Source organism: Rhea pennata, chromosome 3 (genome assembly GCF_028389875.1).
Source record: "Rhea pennata isolate bPtePen1 chromosome 3, bPtePen1.pri, whole genome shotgun sequence".
In the NCBI taxonomy this organism is placed as follows: domain Eukaryota; kingdom Metazoa; phylum Chordata; class Aves; order Rheiformes; family Rheidae; genus Rhea; species Rhea pennata.
Window position 1 is genome coordinate 91,327,961 of NC_084665.1, and position 19,996 is coordinate 91,347,956.

Sequence of the window (19,996 nt, forward strand, 5' to 3'; positions counted from 1 at the left end):
TTTGACTAATTAAATTCTGAAATTTCATTATATTTTACAATGACACTATGGTGCTTGTGGTGACTTGTAAAATGAATATACAGTATTAATTTGTTTAGACTAGATTTTTCCAAACAGCCTCGTGTGATAAGCAGAAATGGTGGCAGCAATGTCTTCTCTGTCAAATCATTTGGAAGAGTGTCCTCTCTACAGTCCTACTGCGTTCCCAGCCTTCTGCTAATCATCAGGGGGTGGTTCTCCATATTTGGAATTCAGGCCGCATTCTAGCATAGCTTTCCAGTTTCCACAATCTGTGAAATCATCACTTTCTCTTCTTCTACTCACTGTGACTCTCTGCTAACGTGTGCTGCATACCTCCTCCTGGTATTTTCCAGCTCTTATGTTAGAGCATAAAGTGCAGGCCCTGGAGCTGTCAAGAATAGATTATGCTTTGCAAATGAGTTTGGGGTGTTTAACGTGCAGTTGCACCCAGCAGATGTTACCATTCATCGTTTCCACTAGCATTAATTCTATGCTTGCAGGTGTTCACCTTGTAACCCAGTTCAGTACCCACAAAAGCCATCACTGCTGCGAAATGGTTCTCTTTCCACATTGTGGAAGTGAATCTTTATCGTAGTCGTTTTAGCTTTTTAACTGAATCAGATAGAATGTTGTTCTTAAGTAGCTAGCGTCTCTTTCAAAATCAAGCAGTCTTTATAGATGATACCTAAAGGGAAAATTGCCCTTTTTTTTCTACCGTGGTAGAAATGCAAAGGACAGAAGTCTTGTTATAACTGACTTTATTCCTTTCTTTTGTAGTCCTGTGAAACTGACAGGCAGCACAGCAAATGAACTTGTCAACCACTTGCTGTTTAAAGAGCATCAGAATAACACAGTTTGGGAGACAAACTTATTGGAAAAATCTAACAAAGAGAGCATCTTTTCTCAGACAGCTGTGAATGAAGACAGCCTTCAGGGGACGAATGAGAAAGAGGCTGAAACTAATGAAATACAGCCCTGTTCACTGAGAGAAAAGATGGTACAAGACTCTCTGCTTTCACAACAGGGCAGCAAAACTAATCAGGTAAATAATGTCAAACAGTGTTTTTTTTTTTTTTTTTTTTTTTTTTTTTTTTTTTAATGTATTTTCAGATCAACTATCACTTGAAGATTACACTCTGTTTAGGAGTTGAGAAATTGTTTGTTTTTTCTTGAAACCCTTAAGCAGCAGAATGGTTGAGGTTGGAAAAGTCCTTCATCTAGTCCAACCCCTGTGCTCCACCAGGGTCACCTAGAGCACATTGCACAGGATCACATCTAGGCGGGTTTTGAATATCTCCAGAGAAGGAGACTCCATAACCTTGTCCAAAGGGGCCACCTGTGCCAGTGCTCTGTCACCCTCACAGGAAAGATGTTTTTCCTCATGTTAAGATGAATCTTACTGTGTTTGTGCCTGTTGCCTTTTGTCCTGTCACTGGACACCACTGAAAAGAGTCCGGCCCCATCCCCTTGACACCTCTCAAGGTATTTGTAGACATTGGTAAGATTCCCTCTCATTCTTCTCTTCTCCAGGCTAAACAGGCCCAGCTCTCACAGCCTTTCCTCATAGGAGAGATGATGCTCCAGTCCCCTAATCATCTTCACAACCCTATGCCAGATTCTCTCCAGTAGCTCCATGTCTCTCTCACATTGGGGAGCCCAGAACTGGAAACAGTATTCTAGATGTGTTTTCACCAGGGCTGAGCAGAGGTGGAGGATCACCTCCCTCAACCTGCTGGCAATGCTTTTCTTAATGCACCCCAGGATACCATTGGCCTTCCTGGCCACAAGGGCACGTTGCTAGCTCAGGGTCGGCTTGTCCACCAGAACTCCCAGGTCCTTCTCTGCAGAGCTGTTTTCCAGCAGGTCAGCCCCTAGCCCGTAGTGGTACATGGGGTTATTCCTCCCTACATGCAGGACCCTGCACTTGCCTTAGTTGAACTTCATGAGGTTCCTCTCTGCCCAGCTCTCCAGCCTGTCCAGGTCTCTCTTAATGGCAGCACAGCCCTCTGGTGTGTCAGCCACTCCTCCCAGCTTGGTATCATCAGCAAACTAGCTGAGAATGCACTCTGTCCCCTCATCCAGGTCATTGATGAAGAAGTTGAACAGGATGGGACCCAGTACTGAGCCCTGGTGGGCACTACTATCTACAGGCCACCAACCAGACAGTGCTGCTGATCACAGCCCTCTGAGCTCTGCCTTTCAGCCAGTTCTCAATCCACTGTCCACTCATCTAGCCTGCATTTCCTGAGCTTGCCTATGTTATGGGAGTAGGATGTTATGGGAGACAGTGTTGAAAGCCTTGCTGAAGTCAAGGTAGACAACATCCACTGCACTCCCCTCATCTCCCCAGCCAGTCCATTCCATCCTAGAAGGCTATCAAGTTGGTTAAGCATGATTTTCCCTTGGTGACTGTATGCTGACTACTCCTGATCACCTTCTTTTCACCCACATGCTCAGAGGTGACATCCAGGATGAACTGTTCCATCACCTTTGCAGGGATGGAGCTCAGATTGACTGGCCTGTAGTTTCCTGGGTCATTCTTCTTGCCCTTTTTGAAGACTGGAGTGACTTTGGCTTTCTTCCAGTCCTCAGGCACCTCTCCTGCTCTCCATGACCTTGCAAAGATGGAGAATAGCCTAGCAACAACATCCTCCAGCTACCTCAGTACTCATGGGTGCATCCCATCAGGGCCCATGGATTTGTGGGTGTCAAGTTTGCCTAAGAGATCTCGATCCTCCTCAACCAAGGGAAAGTCTTCCCTTCTCCAGCCTTTCTCTCATGTCATCAGGGTGTGGGATTCCTGAGGGCTGACCTTGGCAAAGAAGACTAAAGCAAAGAAGGCACTCTGCCTTCTCTGTATCCTTCATTACCAGGGCACCCACCCTGCAGGTGGTAGTGGCACCCATCCACAGCTGCGGGCCCACATTTTTCCTTTTTGCTACCGATGTACTTGAAGCTCTTGTTGTCCTTGACATTCCTTGCCAGATTTAATTCCAAATGGGCCTTAGCCTTCCTCGTCACATCCCTGCATATGCTGACAACATTCATATATTCCTTCCAAGTGGCCTGTCCCTTCTTCTACATTCTGTGTACTTTCTTCTTCTGTCCAAGTTTTGCCGGGTGCTCCTTGGTCATCCATGCAGGTCTCCTGCCCCCTTTGCTGGACTTCTTACTCATAGGGATGCACTGCCCATGAGCTTGGAGGAAGTGATGCTTGAATATTAACCAGCTCTCTTGGACAACCCCTCCCTTCTTTCTAGGGTCTTAGCCCATGGGATTCCTCCAAGTAGGTCCCTGAAGAGGCCAAAGTCTGCTCTCCTGAAGTCCAGGGTTGTGATCCTACTTATTGCCCTGCTTCCTTCATAGGGGATCTTGAACTCCACTATCTCGTGGTCACTGCAGCCAAGGCTGCCCCCAACCTTCACATCTCCAACCAGTCTTCCTTTGTTTGTTAGTACCAGGTCTGGCAGGACACCTCTCCTTGCTGGCTTCTCCACCACCTGTGTCAAAAAGTTATCATCCGTGCTGTGCAGGAGCCTCCTGGACTGTTTGTGCCTAGCTGTGTTGTCCTTCCAGCAGATATCAGAGTGGTTGAAGCCTCCCCCACCATGAGAACCAAGGGTTGGTAATCATGAAGCTACTTCCAGCTGTCTGTAGAAGGCCTCATCAACTTCCTCTTCCTGATCAGGTGGCCTCTAATAAACACCCACAACAGTGTTACCCATGTTAGCCTGCCCTTTAATCCTTACCCATAATCTCTTGATTTACTCTTCATTCACCGCTAGGCAGAGCTCGAGACATTGCAGTTGCTCTCTCACATAAAGAGCAAGTCTTCCACCTCATCCTGCCTAAAAAGCACATAGCCATCCATGACAGCGTTCCAGTCACATCAGCTATCCCACCATGTCTCTGTAATTGCAGTGAGATCACGGCTCTGCAACCACACACAGATCTCTGTTCTTCCTGTTTACTTCCTGTGCTGTGTGCATTGGTGTACAGGCGTTTCATAGAGGTAATCAAGCAAGCAGCTACCCAAAGTTACCTTTGTTGCTGTTAGAGGTAGCAAAATCCAGTGGAATTTGGCACCAAAAGGGTTCTCCTGCCTCAGCTTTGTACACTCAAGTTTGCCACAGTTCTTGCTAGTAGCAAAGCTGAGCATGTACTCCCATTGCGAAGGGGCTTGTGTGAACACCCAAAGGCTCAGAACAGAGTGCAAGGGGCTCATGTGAGCATACAGAGGCTCAGGTTGGAGAGCACACCCACGCAGAGGATAGTTAGCAATGGAATTCAATAAGAATACGGGATAGACTGCAGTGATCAAGGGTAGGGCCTAGTCAGAGGAGCAGCAACCTATTTACATGTGGACAGCTACTATTATCCCCTTTTCCCTTTAGTTTCCCCACAGTTGGTCTTTCCTGATCAACCTTAGTCCCTCCCTTTCCCTAGATGTCCCATAATTTCCACACATTCCCACAATCCTGTCAAAGCATCCCATAACCAGACTTGCACAATCCCCAAATTCTCTTCCCCCTGCATTGCATGAAAAGCCCCATGCCGCTTTAGACAATCATCCCTTCAGTTCACAAGGCATTGCAGGGAGAATCCTTTTTGGTTGACTGAACTCAGTGGCTTTCCCACCAGGGACAGCAGGCTCAGCATTCTCCTTTGATTGTCTTAAGAGCTGTGTGTTCTGTTTTCACTGATCCAGGTGAAGGTGTTTTCTCTGCCTCTTGCTGTTCTGCTGATCGCTGCTGTGTCTCTGTATTCACTGTGATTAGCTGTCAGGTTGCATGACTAAAGGCTAATGCCCCTATAGTAGAAAGCCACTTCCCGGAATGTTCAAAAAAGTATTTTGTATTGGTTTATATTGTGCATACTCCTGAGGTATGAAAGGATAAGAAATTTGGCAAAAAAACATACTGCTCATTTGATGAAAAGTATTTTTTTTTCTCATATTTTTTCTACTGCTCTAGAATCTTACTGTTGTGTAATCCTAGTAACTGGTTCTGTATTCTGCTGTATTAGTGGAAGTTACCTTCAGACAACATTAAAAACTAAAATTTGTTTTTAAAAAAAGTATGTTATGTTACAGGCACTTCACTCTCTTTCTTTGAAGGATGAAAGACTGGAATCAATGACAACGAAACAAACATTGTACAAGAATGTCAGAAGTACACCTTTACATAAAAAGAGATCTTCACATGGTTCTCATGGATTGGTTAGGAGTTCTGGATACAGGAAGTCCACTTCTCTTCCCAAACAGCCTTTTCCATCTAATGAAAAGAAAACACAAAAAGAAACTTTCAAAAAGACCAGCGTGAAAGCCAAAAGTCCACCAGATAAAGCAAGATCTAAAGGTAATTCTGTCTTAAAAGGTCTGAGTTTTACTTTTAGGAGCTAGAGAACTTTGCTGTTCATGCTTCCTACGCACAAAAAAATAAAAAAATCAAAATGTTGGAGAAATCTAGGAATAAACACAATGAGGTGTTGATTTCTCCCTCCTCCCACTCTCCCAAGTATATCAGCATGAAGTTGCTGGAGAGGAGGCTTTTGAGTAAAGCTGTTGCACTGTAGTCTTGTTTGATTTGCAGTCATGTGTCACCACTACCTACGAAACTTTCCTGCTGTTCACCAGTAGAACTAAAACAATAGGAAAAGCTGATGTTCAGGAATAAGTATCTACATACTACATTTTTTTTTCATTCTAGTAAATGCAAATATTATTAACACTTCTACGTGATGCTCTAATTCCTGTTCTCGGCCTCTTCCTTTTATCTGTTTTCCTAGAATACAAAGAAAGCATTAAAAAAACCTTAAGTTCATGTCCATTGTTGTAACAATAATAAAACACCAGTGTAGCCTTGTGAAAGGTGAATTGCAAGTAAATGACTCATCTTTTTAATTTTTTGATTATTGACCTCTTGCTTTAAGGATTGCTTTTGATAATTCCACTCAGCATATTCATGGGCCATGTTTACTATCTTGGAAGCATGAGAAAATAACTCTCCAGGTGTCGAGGTTTTAGCACATTTCAATATCATGTAATGCTTTTAAAAGCCTTGCAAGCAGTGTTGGGAAAACCAATTTAGGATTATATACCCCTCCTAGGGAGATGCTTCAACGTGACAGCTGTCAAACTAGAGACACTACTACTCCCTAGGGCTAGGAAGGGAATGGGGTTGAAGCAAATAACTGAGATCTTAACTGCCAGGATGAAGGGAGCAGCTCTGTGAGATGATAGTGTAAGAAATGTAAAAAGTATTAAATTTGGAAAACGATCATTTTCCTGTTTTGGAGGGTAAGGTATTTCTAAGCAGGAAGTCTTAGCTTGTATTGTTGCAGGCAGAAGTGAAATGACAGTTGTAGTTAGTATCCATATTTCTGAAGACTAAGCTATAAATGGTTACATGTGTTAGTTACTCTCTGAGGTGTGATCTTTCCTAATTTTTTCACATTCCACTCAGGTTGCTACTTGATGCAACAAGTAGGTGTTCTGTCCCTTTGCATAGCATCTCCACTGCAAAGTCCACTTCAAAAATTGCTGCATCAGATTTTCACCATAACTTGAAATATGTTGTATCTGTGTATACTTAAATAGTTGACCATTCTTAGAGCAGACATCTGACTAATCTTGTTTCATGAAGGATTTATTATGCACCTATTCACTTTGGTTTTGGTTTTATCTTTTTGTTTTGCTTTGTTTTTATTTTGTTTTTTAGTAAGTAACTGATGTCTGCTACATTTTTCATGATGCCTCGTTGCTCTCACGTTTCTATATTTAATTCAAAATCTTGGCTGCAGAATACTTTAGTTGTATGCTCAAGGGAGGGATCACAGGGATGGGTCAGGTGAATATATTTTTACAAGGATGTTATAAAGAGCAATCTTCTGAATATAACTTTATCCTATTTTACCTCGTGCCTAAATGAAGAAGGCTTATTTGCTACTAGGATTATAAGATCTGCAACGAAAGAACCAACTTCGAAGGAGAGTATTAACAAAGTTACGTCTGGCCAGTCGGTTGTTAGTAGTCATGTGCAGCAGGTTGTGGACTCTGGCAGGCAGTTTCCGCATGTAAGTGATAATTAGTGTCACTCCTAGTTACAGTATGAAGAACTTGGCTTGCAAGCCTACTTTGTCAAGATCTTTTGATAGGTATCTAATTATTGCAAGATTGGCAAATGCTGAAATATTGAATAAAGACTTCTTTTTAATCAAATTCTATTTTGCTTTTAAAATGTGCAAGTATAATCATACTGCTTTTCAGTTGCTTGGAGAATTCTGTTACATTGATTCTATATACTTGTGATGCTTGTTTAACTTATTAAAACCAATTATCTTGAGAGGGGCATAATTTTAAATGTAACTTGCAAGTAAAAGTATTCTGTCAAGATTATTAAATAGTACTTCTGTTTCTTTTTTCTGCTTCTGTTACATTGAATGTTTTGAAAAAATCTTCTGATTACTCTAAGATGACTGAATTTGCAGCACAATGATGCATTTTCCTTCTGTCTTATAAATTTTAAAAACATTTATTTAATGAATCCCTAGATCATTGCTGCTTTTCAATCGGCAAGATGTATAGCAGAATAATTCTAATAGCTTTGTAGTGGTTATAGTCTCCAAGGGGTGTTTATTTCTTGTTATTTGTTTTGGGTTTTTTTTCCCACATATGTGTTTAGGAAATGGGAAAGTAGCTCATTAAGAAGAAAAACGTGCAAGATGTTTTGCTGTTAGAAAGGGTGGGGGGGGCTTGGTCGGTTGGTTTTGTTTGGTGAGGTCTTTTTTCCCCTCGAGCACATTATATAGTTGCCAGGAGTTGGACAAGACAGTCAAAATTGTTTGCAAGGGGTTGGGAATCCTCAGTAAACACCTGGCTGAGCATAATGTTTCCCTGAATTTCTGTCTACTAGGACTTAGCGTTTTCTCCTATCAAAAGATGTGAGAGAGAACTGTATTTGCTAAGACGAGCACAAGTTGCAGAGGAGGAGTTGAGTACAGCTCGTGATTTGATTCAACAGCTGACCAACACAGTTTCACAAAAGAAGCAAGAAATGGAGGCAAAGATAATAGAACTGAAAACACAGCATGAAAAAGAGCTCTCTCAGCTGGGTCAAGAAAACTATGTCCTTCAGAGTAAGGTGCTCTATCCAGAGTAGAGTAAGGTGCTCTGTCCAAGCTTGTCTTCTGCTACTGTAGAACAGGAGAAGCATTGGTCCAGAATATTCAGTGATGTTATTTGAGATGAGTTGTTAATGAGAAGAAAATGCAAATCAGCAATATATGCATAAATATGTACGTGTACTGTCTGTTACATTTATTGCCCATAAGACATGACCTTTTTTTCTACAGAGATAGTTATGTTATCCCAGATTCTCTTATTTAGCTATTTTCAGAGTTCTGCAGCAGACTTTTCACAAATATTTAACCCATTTTATGTAAAAAATGAATAACTGTTTAAGAGGTACCACTCGTTGCGGCGAAGTAGGTAAATACTATACCTCCTTTGTTACTTTGCATTTTTCTATGTTGTGTCCTGACTATATAGCATAATTATATTCCCAGGGTTATTCCACTATACTTGCCTGTCTAGATACATAAGAATGGAAAAGAGGGAAGTATAATTTTATTGTTAATTTTTTCCAACCTTACTATATTGTATTCCTGTTTTGCGTGAAAGCAGAACAAAGAGCCAGTGTTGTTATTGGCTCAGGTCTTAATGTATATTGAATTATTTATAACATACTCTGAATTTAAAGTATAATCTTGTAGAGAATTCTATATTGATAATACAGCTTGTGTGTATGTTTCTTTCTGAAAGTTAAGAAGCGTGGAAGAGCTGACTAAAGGAAAGAGATGGATCCATGATACAGCGACCGTTCCTATCACTGAAGAAAAATTGACACAAATACAGAAAGAAATTCAAGATCAAGAGGTCATTATTCAAGGTTATCAACAGGTATGCTACACAGCATATTATAATTTTTTTCCCAATTACACGCAAATGTTCTAAACTGTGAAAATAAGGTGACTTCTCAGTTGAGAAAAGGAAGATACTTTACGGCCAACAAAGAACCAAAACCTTTTTGTCCAAAATGTAGTAGAAAAATATAGTATTTCTTAGCAATATTATAATTCTGGAGTGTTCCATTTTTTAAGATGTTTCATATATTAAGAGCAATTGACTGCAAGGAACCATATTAGTATGCCTAATATTACTCATTCAGTTAAATATAGAAATAGTGCAAGCTTCAATGACCTTTTTGAATACTTACAGCTGTAAAATAAGATTGGTTAGTTTGACCAGCTTTCAGTGTAGTGCTCAGCAGCTTTCAGTAGTAAAAGCACAAAATCTTGCCAGCATGGCTGTGGAGCTCCCAAATTGGTGAAGCTTTTTGTCCACAGAACTGGAGCATGGGCAAACTGAGCTGTGGTCTGTCTGCACCCATCCTTGTATGTGCTTTTAGAGTATAGTTAGATAGCTTTGCAGAGGAGCTGCCCTAGGAGAACAACTCCCTCCTGCAGTGAGCAGACACTCAGATTGCAGAGTTTACCTTATAATATTTCAGGAAAAAGCTAATGGAAGTAGATAGGCATTTTATAAATGTGGTAATAAAACTTTTAGTATTTGCTTCCACTACTGGAAGGTTTCAGAAGGCAAATTGTAGACATCACAGACAATGGTTTTTGAATGGCTAAAAGGATAACTTCTGAACATTCTTTGTCTGTCTCATCTTAGGAAAATGAGAAGTTATACAAACAAATGAAAGAGCTACAAATTCAAAACAAGATAAACGAGGAACAAATGTTTAAGGAGAATCAATGTTTAATGTCTGAATTAATAGCCCTAAGGTAGGCTTATTTAAATATTTGGCCTAAAGTCTCTATAGTTTTCATTCATGCTTATTTATTTTTGTTTAGGAAGAATCTCTAACTACAGATAGAGTCTGTCAGTATGGTGTTGTTCATACTGCTTCTTGGTTTTATGGTTTTGTTTTTTCTTTTCAGATTTGATTATTTTGATTACAGGCACTTAATTCTTAGGTCTGTAAGATCAGTGAGAAGACCATGGGAAGGCTACATTCTTACATAGGGGAGAATATTTCAGTACCAAGATATAAGCATCCCTATTTGTATCAGAATGAGTGCAATATGTGTACTGTACAGTCTGGTAATACAGCTGATATACAGCTCTGTTCACATATCAAAATGTCTTGGTATTGTTTTAAGATGTATGGTAGATCAGGAGTCGCAGCAGATCCTGGCAGTGGAGGAAGCACCAGGTTCACTACACTTAAGGATGAAAGGATACTTAAGAGAGCTCTAGGTCCCAAAAAATTTGCATTCAATGCCAGTAGTTAGGAAAAAAAACCTAGCAACTGTTTTATTCCTAATTTACTGATATTTGCTTGTGAGAAGCCCTAGATGAGTTTTGCTGATGCCGAGTAGGTTTTGATTCCAGCTGTCGAGTAGTCACAACACACAAGTCTGTTAGCTTGTGTAAGGTGAACAGATTTCACTTTACATATTTTGATCAAAATTTTTGTTTGTTTAAAACTGTATTGTGAAGTTGTTTCCTACTTTGTTTTGAGCCTACACAGATTAACTTTATAACACCAATTTTGTTTTTTGTTTTTTTCAGTAAGCAACTGTAGTATGCCGAATTGCCACATTGCATAACTGTCTTTGCTGTCCTTTTTTTAGAGAAAAGATGAATACAACTTATATCCAGTCACATGTAGTGCAGGGTCCAGAACCAGCCAGAAATTGGAGTTTCACAGAACTGATTTCAGAGCTTCGAACAGCACAGGTAGGTATAGACCAAACCCATCATTCACTTGTTCATATAAACAACACATAATCATCAATACAGTAGTATTGTAAATAATGTAAATTTTAAAAAGTGGAGCACATTGCTATTTCTACAATATTAATCATTTGCCACACTTAGTTATTAAATATTATGAATGTCTTGTCAAATGGACTCTCAGAAGTAATCCCCTAAGTCATAAATTCACTGAAAGAAGTGTCCTGTTGCCATGTTCAGTGGCAGTTCTGAAATATCTTGTGAGAGCTTGCAAAAAGTAGTGATCTGCAGGTATTTATAACTTTCCACCTGAAAAGACAGATCTTGGAGAATGCTTATCACTACTCTTTACCAAATAAGTTTTATCTAAAAACATGGGAGTGGAGAGAATCTACTGTTACTCGCTCATGTCACTTCTTTTGTAGTCCTACAGGTGCTTTTGTTTTTGAGGGAAAGTGCTTAGTAAGCTTCATGTTAAAATTAAGAGTTTGGGGGGATTTTTGTTTTGCTTACTGTGATCAGGGGCTGTTCTGGCACGCAGTTCTCTGAGGGTTAGGCCAGAAGCTAAGCTGGTTTCTAAATGGTAAGGTGTGCGATAAAGGGAACCAGTTGCAGTGGGCTTCAGGGATCAGGGGAGTTCTTCTGGTCTGATGGAGCTAACTTTAGGCTGTACAACCCCAGGGCTTCTCCAGTTCCTGCCAAATAAGTATTGCTGCTGGAATTCCCTGTCTTTAGGTCCAGCCAGTAGTGAGGCTGAGGCATATTCCAAAGATGGAGACATGCATGCAGGTAACACTAACATGACTGACATCAGATAACGCAGAGCACAGTGCATTTGCTGACATGCACAGAAGCACAAATAGCACAAACAACGTGATCCTGCTGAGCAATCAGGATAGGGGTTTCCTAGCAGTCACACACAGGCAGGCATATGGATCCCTGCATTTCCTCCAACTAGCCCTGCACACCTGATCTGTCTGGTGGCTGGCCCCCAATTCCCAGTCCTCCTGTAAGGACTAGTGTCCCTAGACTGATGGGCTCCTATGACCCAAGGCCCCCCAACTCCAGACAGTCGCACCTGGATCTCTTCTCCTACTCACCAGCTAGTCTGACTTGTAGTTTGATAGTGGTTATACAACTATACGCAGAACAGAGAGGATGCACAGAAAAAATGTTGAGAAATAGAGCATAATAAGATAGGATAAACTGCAGTCGGGCACAGGGCTCAGCCAAGTATACTGACCAGCAGTGTACTTGCACTCAACTAGACCACTTTATCGCCCTTTCTCTCCTTTTTCCCATGCTTGTTCTTCCACTGTCACTTTGATTCATCCCTTTCACTGCCCTTGTCTCCTCTCTGATAAAACAACACACCGCTAATTACTTTTTCCCACTGGTTCCACTTTTTCTATATCTGTACCCAAGTTTGGTATTTCTGATAACGTTATATAGGTCATCTTGGTTTTGTATGCTATTGCTGGCATGATTATCTAGCTAAGGCCGGTCTTGCAATGTTGTATTCCCCAAAAGATTCCCGAACATCCTCTCCAATTTTCTGCAAGTTAGACCTTTTCTGATATAACTCTCTTTAACCACTTAGCACCATAATGAATCACCAGACTTATCTGCACTCTTGTTGGCTGTTAATTTTATATGTCCTGTCTGTCTGTTTCAGTTTCATGAGTTAAACCTCAGGCCAAGACCTAGCCATCTGTCAGCACACCTTAACATTGTGCCTGCTTTCATCTCGTGCAGATGTTATTCACTCTCTTCTTACTCTGTGTTCATAGCTACTCCCTGGTAAACTGATTAAGGATATTTTTACAAATCAGTAGTTGAAATTACCTCTATAGTGTGCAGTAGGTGTGCCACTCCTGACTGCTTGGTAAAGATATTCTCTCTAAAATAAAGGTAGAGATGAGGAGGTGTCTGTCCTTACACTTTCAAAGTTGTAGAAGCTAGGTTAGGCTTTCAAAGTTGTAGAAGCTAGGTTAGGCTTTCAAAGTTGTAGAAGCTAGGTTAGGCTGTCTTTACAGGGCTAAGCAATTAAAAGAACAAAACTCAGTCTTGTACTCAGAATAAGGCCACATGTTTCCAAAGGCAAAACTTTCTCATTTTGTGAGAAGGATCACTTAAAATCGAAGAATAGTGTTGGCTGTAGGAGAAGACAAGCAGGCAGAAATCTTTTAAGACAACAGCTCTTTTGAGACTTGACTTGTTTTGTATAGTCTTGGAAAGATGAAAAAGCTTGGAAAGAGAAGCTTCATTTAAATTTAGTTTTGAGGCTTTGTGAAAAGGTAGTACTGATACAGTAACTTGGACAGATGGGATGAACTGTATGTTGTCAATAAGTGTGGACTGTACATCCAACCATTTAAGCTGTAGTCTTTAGTATTAGAAATAAACAAAATTACATATATATTTTTTTTTTTACTGACCTTTTCGAAGGGGAGATCTGGAATATTTTCCACTTCCAAGAGGTATGTAAGACTTGTAAGGCTTTATCTATAAGAGATTACAGGTTTTTCTGTGTCTAATTTGAATTTTCCTGTGCTCTGCTGTAGCAAGCACTGAGAGTAATACCAAACCTAGAAACCTCATTGCTGCCAGGGTCCAATGCAACAGTTGTGATTTAATCTTTTCATGGAGAGGTATGTTCAAAATTTTTTATATGAAAATCATGTTTAGTTTTTGTTGTCTTAAAATTTTCTCTAAAATTTAAGAAGGAAGAAACTAAATTACATGAAGAGATAAAACGGCTTAAACAAGACAAACAAGCTCTTGAGTTAGACTTGGGACAAGCAAAGAAAGAGAGAGATCTAGCCAAAGTCCAGATTGCTTCTAAATCAGGTAAAGGACCCTTATTTTGCTGAATAATTATGCCTTATCTGTGTTTCTTTAAATAAATATGTAATTAAAACTTGCTTTTTATTAAAATATAACCCAGAATCAGATATATCTAGACCTTCCAAATGCTATCTAAACCTCTAAAAAAAATCATACAGTGAAGGAGAAGCCATAGTATCTCCTTGGCAATCTATTAGAAAACATTTTCTGATAAGTTTTTAACCTATAATTTATGCTTCATCACTTTTCTTGGTATTTTTCTCTGAACTCTCTCCAGTTTGACTTTAGCTTTCTTAATGAGAGGGCAGACAGAAATTGGACTCCTTCAGCTTCCAGTATCAGGCATCACAGCTGCTTAAAGTTGTATTAGTTTCCTTCCTGACTTTTTTCAAAATGCTTGATCTCAAACTGGAAGGTGTATGGTTAATACATACATAAGTGTGTACTCTGTCGTCCATGTTATTTGTTTATTAGAACTTGACCAAAGGTAAGTTCATCTAGGATGCTACTTTAAATACCTTTCAAGGTAAACTGTGAACCACTGATTTTTTTGTTTGTTTGTTTGTTTTGAGTTTTTTTTTTTTTTTTTTTTTTTTTTTTTTGAAATACACTTGCATTAAAAATCCTAATTTGGTTTTGTTTTAAAATTTTACTAATAGACTTGTCGAAGTAATAAATATACGAAAAGTACCTGAGAAGGATAGTGTTGACTAATTGCTTCTAAAAATTCTTCAATAAAACAATAGTGAGAGTGTTTTTTACCTTGTAGGTGAGAAGTCATATGAACTTAAAATTATGGAAGACTCATACAAACAGGAAATTGCTCATTTAAAAAGACGACTTCAGTGGTATGCAGAAAATCAGGATCTTTTGGATAAAGATGCAGCCTGTCTTAAAGAGGCGAGAGAGGAAATTGAGAAACTAAAATTAGAGGTAATAATATCAAGTGTGGGGGTTGTGTTTTTTTGTTGGTGGGGGCTTGGTTTTTTTGTTTTTAAGAAGTTTGAACTTAAAATTATTTCCATTTTATTGATGAGTACAACGTAACTTTGACCTTCACAATGCTCCCATCTTTTTCAAGAATAAGCATGTGAATTCTCTGTAACCTTCAAATTAAACATGCTTGGCTTTATATTCAAAATGGTTATTTATTGCCTATGTGGTCAGAATTGCAAGGGCATAATGCTTAGAATTGATTTGCTTGTGTTGGTTGTTTTGATGATGCTTCTGGAAACAATTGTAATGTGATTCCTTAAGACTCACAAGAGCAAGTACACTTTTACACTAAGCTTGGAACATCTCTCTTGTCATTTTTCTTTCCTCCTCTTTACTCATCATAGCATAAGCAACATTTTTTCTTCTCACAAGTATCAGTTCTAAGTTCCTTTTCTTGTAAACCATCTCTGGTTGAGGGAGGGAAAAAAAACGCTCAACATACAAAGCAAGTGAAACTAGTGCATTAATGTTTAATAGTTCTGAGATTAGAATTGCCTGTTAGTAGAGTTGACTTAAGGTTCACAGAAATAAAGAATCTTACTTAGTGATAAAATGTCACTGATCTTGGAAGTTTCTTAATGGCATGTTATTAATGAGATCAGATTAAAGGAGGTGTTTCTGAAAGGGAAGCCAAGGAGAGGAGATCACTTGAAGACCACACATCAAACTTTTATCAACATGTGATTGGTGCACATTAAAATCTTAACAATATGTCCTTAGTGTGAGAGAAAATATTTTTAGTTGCATTTTTTCCTGGGACAGGCTGGTGTTCAAAAACAGTGAAGAGCTTTACTGTCATAGAAACTATTGAAAGAATCAAAAACTCTATGCTGGCATAAAAGTGTTGCTCATAACCACATTTCCAATATAGCATTAGATGGCAAGTTTAGCTCAGCTGGTTAGAGCGTGGTGCTGCTAATGCCAAGGTTGCAGGTTCAATCCCCGTACGGGGCTATGCTGAGGGTTGGACTAGATGATCTCCAGAGGTCCTTTCCAACCTTGCCATTCTATGATCTCTTTTAATTCTGTGATTGCTCAGAGAGAAACCAAGATGGGTATATTTGCATTTATAGAAGGTGTAACATACTGTGAAAGCAGTGGCTGATAAAGGTAGGAAATCCAATTTTAGATTCAAGCTTTGAGTCTTCATGGCCAGATTTTATGGGGAGAGCAGAAACATCAGCTATCCAGTTCCTTCCCCTGATACCAAGAGTCAGCACAGCATAATGTCATTTTGTAGGCACAACATAATGTCATTTTTTGGCTGTTTCTGTATCTCGCCACAGAGCACAGCTCTGCAAAACACAAACTATTTCCTTAACTGATGCTATATTCGTGCAAGACCAATGTAGTCCATTATATTATTTCATATTAACCAAATCTGTATACTGGGAGGATGGGAGAAAGAAGCACAAGATTTACTGTTGTTCAGATAAGAGTGCCCTTGAGCTGAAGTTCTCTTCTAGCCTGTGGCTAGTTTCAGATACTTTGATCTTAAGAAGCTATAACTTAATTTAGGAACCTGAAGAAAAAATGAACGTAGAAGTTACTATTACCAGTTCTTAAGTTGTAGAATGCTTCTATTATACTGCATTTATTTGAAACTTTGGTACTCTTGTAATGGAAAAAGTCTCTGAATATATAGTTCAGGTGTTTTTCTCATAAATTGGACAGGTCGAGAAGTTGAGAACTGAAGCTGGAAATCAGAGTGCACAACAGAAGAAACGTTTAGGGGACAGAGCGGCAGATGCTAAAAGAATTCAGGATCTTGAGCGACAAGTATGCAATAATATAACTCTTTATGGCTTAACCTTTACTTCAGATAAGGTCTCTCTCAAAGTATACCAGATTTCCTGTAAGGATAAGACATTGAATGAAGCCCCTTGATAAAATAACTTTTATACTATGGACACTTTTGCCACAGTAAGCTACAATTATTTTATGAAGGTCCTCCTGCTACTGTGTTCTGATAAGTTTACTGATACACCTTTTAAATTAATTGAATGCTAAATTACTGTAAAATAGAGTTCCTTGGAAGGTATGAGGAAGAAAGCACACAGAAGCTTGCTGTTTGTCTTCTGAGTCTCCGCTCTCTGTATTCAGTAACCCTTCAACCTTATGATTCAAAAATAGGAGTCTAAATTTTACTGAATTCCTACAAGATTCATGAACACTGGAAGAGTAGAGAGCTTAAAATCCATGTTCCTGCTGAGGAAAAGACAAGAGGAACTGTGCCATCCTGAATTTTCAAGAGAGGGCAGCCAGTTAACACTTGATCCAAATTTTTCATTATTCATACTGATTCTTGCCTAACCAAATGGTTAGGAAGTATGAGCAGAGAGCTATGTTGGGAAAGCTGTGGGGGTGCAGGACATGCAAATGATCCTCTGCAGTATTTTAACTTGGAGAGTGTAGAAAGTATCTTATTCATAGATGAAAGAGCTTTTATTAGCCTTACACTCAGGATGCTTGTTTATTTTAAAGCATACAGTGAAATAAAAAAGAGATTAATCTGTTATTGGGAGAGTAATTTCAATAATGTTACGAAATCTCTGTAGCATAGTTGAAAAGTAGAGAGGAATGTGGAAGAGTGAATGTAAGTCCAGGAAATAGCAAATGTTTTAAGTCTTATTTGGCCCTTAATATTGTTAATGCAGAGAAGTAAATAAAAACTCATTTGTTATAGCACAGTCTAGAGACTAGAGCTGTATTCTGTTTAAATACAAGATGTTGTAAAAGTCAGAGTTAGCAAGTCTTGTCTGTTTTATGTTGAACAGTCTGAGTTTTATCAATCTTACTTTCATAAGACACTTTCTAAAACTCTGATTAGTCTTACCACTCTCTTCTGAACTTGTTCGTTTACTTTAATTTAAAAAGTTGATCTTAAAATCTTCCTCTTACAATGTAAATGTAAGCAATGTGAAAAAGCATTATATCGAAAAGCCTTAAAATATGTATCTCCTGTTCTCATTCTTCACGCAGCTTTTAAGTGGATTACATATGTTAACGTTCTGTCACTGTACTTTAGCTCACTTTTCATGAGAATTTTCTTTTTTGACTTTGACTTAATTTTCTTTTTGGTAGATCAAAGAAATGGAAGGGATTCTAAAAAGAAGGTACCCAAATTCTTTGCCTGCTTTGATTTATGCTGCTGCTGCTGCTGAGAAAAGTAATGATCTTTCAGCTAAAACACACACAGTTGACTTCTTGGAGAAAAGAATAAAAAAGTTAGAAACAGAACTTGAGGGTAAGGATGATGAAGCTAAAAAAAGTCTCCGTGCTATGGAACAACAATTTCAGAAAATAAAGGTAAAGATTGGATGCTTGATGAGTAGCATACTCTATTCCACAAGTAATGGTATAAGGCTACTGGAGTCTAATACAGAACAGTGGTGAAAATTGAATGCAAAGACCATATTCAAGGGAAAAAAAATGCTCAAAAGTTTTATGACTGGAATATTAATGACTTGGGCATCTGAAACATAAAGAGCGCTGAAATTGTTAGTTTAGTACTGAAACTGAGAGGACGTTTTCCTGGGGCATTAATAATTCCATCCTTAAAATAGGGTATGTGGATTTCATTCTGTGGATCAGAGAAGCTGCTTGCTTACTTCCTTGCTGTATCAAAGGTTTTCATTTCAAATTTCATCTGACTTTACTTTGCTCTGGGGAATGCCTAGGAGCACTAATCATTCTATCCAAAAATTAAATGATAGCAGGTCTTAACCTTTGTGTTGGGAAGCATTGAAATTTGGCGTTCTACTTTATGGAAAGGTAAACTGCACAGATGTTTAATGAACAGAAGACGAAAGCATTGGTCAGTTGTTCTTGCTTCCCATGTGAATAACTTCTCATGCCTTCCCCAGAGGCTCTTCAGGCTAATAAGAGGTTAAAATCCTCTCAGTTTTTCCTCTGTTAAGTAGGGAGAAAGATTCTGTGTTTCCCTGAACTTATACTTCTCTTTTTGGAAAGGTGGGTAAAACAAAAAAACACAAGCTGTTCTGTTAGAATTTGTGATGATTTTAAAAAATGAAGTGTAATTTTGAAGCATGTGACAGTAGTATTTGCAAACTGACACCCGGCAAATACATAATGGTGTTTTTAAACAAAGACAAAGATTTCTTTTGATATTTCTGTTTATATTAAAATCAGATGCTAATTTGCATGCCTAAGTTGTTACAATCTGAACAGACAATTATATAAAAATCAAAGGGAGGGTTTCTTGTTAATTTAATTTTTCATTCCCATAGCTACTGTATTCATTGTGAGTGGAAAATGAACTTGTAGTAAACTTGCAGCTGACATATGTTTGTTTAATGTAATTTATTCACTAAAACTCACTAGTTTCTGAACTGATTGAGCACAGTGTTGCTAGTAATACTGATATGTATCTTCTGTTGTGAAACCTTACTTCAAGGGTGCAGTACTTTTTAAGAATAATAAAAAGAGCTAATAATAATAATAATAAATGTACAGCTGAGGAAAGTGCTTTCTTCTCCATTCTCCCACTCCCCTCTCCCAGGTACAGTATGAACAAAGACTTGTAGAGCTTGAGCAACTACTTGCCTATAAATGGATGAGTGAATCACCAAAACTGAACAGTGATAAAGCCAGTTTTACAGAACTTCAACAGGAACTTCAGAATCTAAAGGAGAGCCATCAGATCACTGTTAAAAACCTCCAGACAGAAATTGAAAACCTTAAAAGTCAAAATTCACAATTAGCACTTGGAAGTAAAAAGGATACTAAAGACTTGCAATCAACAGACTCTCAAGAGAAACAAGCTAATACAAAAGAGAGAGTGTTAAAACTAAACCAAGAACTGGTCACCAAAAATAGAGAAATACAAAACCTTACAAAAACTGTAGAGAAACTTCAAAAAGAAAGGATGATGATGTTGTCTGATGATAATTTTAGAAATAAAACGGATAATAGGGAAAATTCTGCAGAGATCTTGAAAAAGAACACCTTAGCAAGAGATACAAGGAAATCCTGCAAGAGCGAACCCTTGCCAGGCATTTTCAATGATGATAAAGCGTACCAGCCACGTACGTTTTCTGATACTAATATATCAGAAGTTCTGCAAGAAAATAAACAGTTAAAAGATGACCTGGAAAAATTGTCTCTAGAAATGAACCAGCAGAGAGTAAAATCTCAAGCAACACTGGCTTATTCTGAAAATAATATAAGAAGGTAAATGCTTGATGGGTTCTTTTAAAAAGCTTGTTGAAGTATTGGCTGATACAGGATTGTAATGAGTCATGTGTTAAGCTAGCATTATACGTGGCCAATGGTCTCTATAAACTTTGTTTCTGCTCTTTCTTT

At 38.7% G+C, this 19,996-nt stretch overlaps 1 protein-coding gene across 4 annotated transcripts in view; it reads left to right on the plus strand.

Annotated features, from left to right (window-relative positions):
* The window catches only part of CEP162 (centrosomal protein 162), a 48,033-nt gene that overhangs the window by 19,688 nt on the left and 8,349 nt on the right, over nucleotides 1–19,996 (plus strand). For 2 of the 4 annotated variants that reach the window (XM_062572793.1, XM_062572796.1), the window contains 12 exons: nucleotides 799–1,063; nucleotides 5,114–5,378; nucleotides 6,953–7,095; nucleotides 7,935–8,162; nucleotides 8,843–8,980; nucleotides 9,761–9,873; nucleotides 10,726–10,831; nucleotides 13,552–13,678; nucleotides 14,445–14,608; nucleotides 16,346–16,450; nucleotides 17,756–17,980; nucleotides 19,194–19,864. In XM_062572793.1, the coding sequence (XP_062428777.1) occupies nucleotides 799–1,063; nucleotides 5,114–5,378; nucleotides 6,953–7,095; nucleotides 7,935–8,162; nucleotides 8,843–8,980; nucleotides 9,761–9,873; nucleotides 10,726–10,831; nucleotides 13,552–13,678; nucleotides 14,445–14,608; nucleotides 16,346–16,450; nucleotides 17,756–17,980; nucleotides 19,194–19,864 (2,550 nt within the window). The remainder of the gene's footprint in view (nucleotides 1–798; nucleotides 1,064–5,113; nucleotides 5,379–6,952; nucleotides 7,096–7,934; nucleotides 8,163–8,842; nucleotides 8,981–9,760; nucleotides 9,874–10,725; nucleotides 10,832–13,551; nucleotides 13,679–14,444; nucleotides 14,609–16,345; nucleotides 16,451–17,755; nucleotides 17,981–19,193; nucleotides 19,865–19,996) is intronic. The other 2 variants (XM_062572794.1, XM_062572795.1) reach the window with 2 other exon arrangements.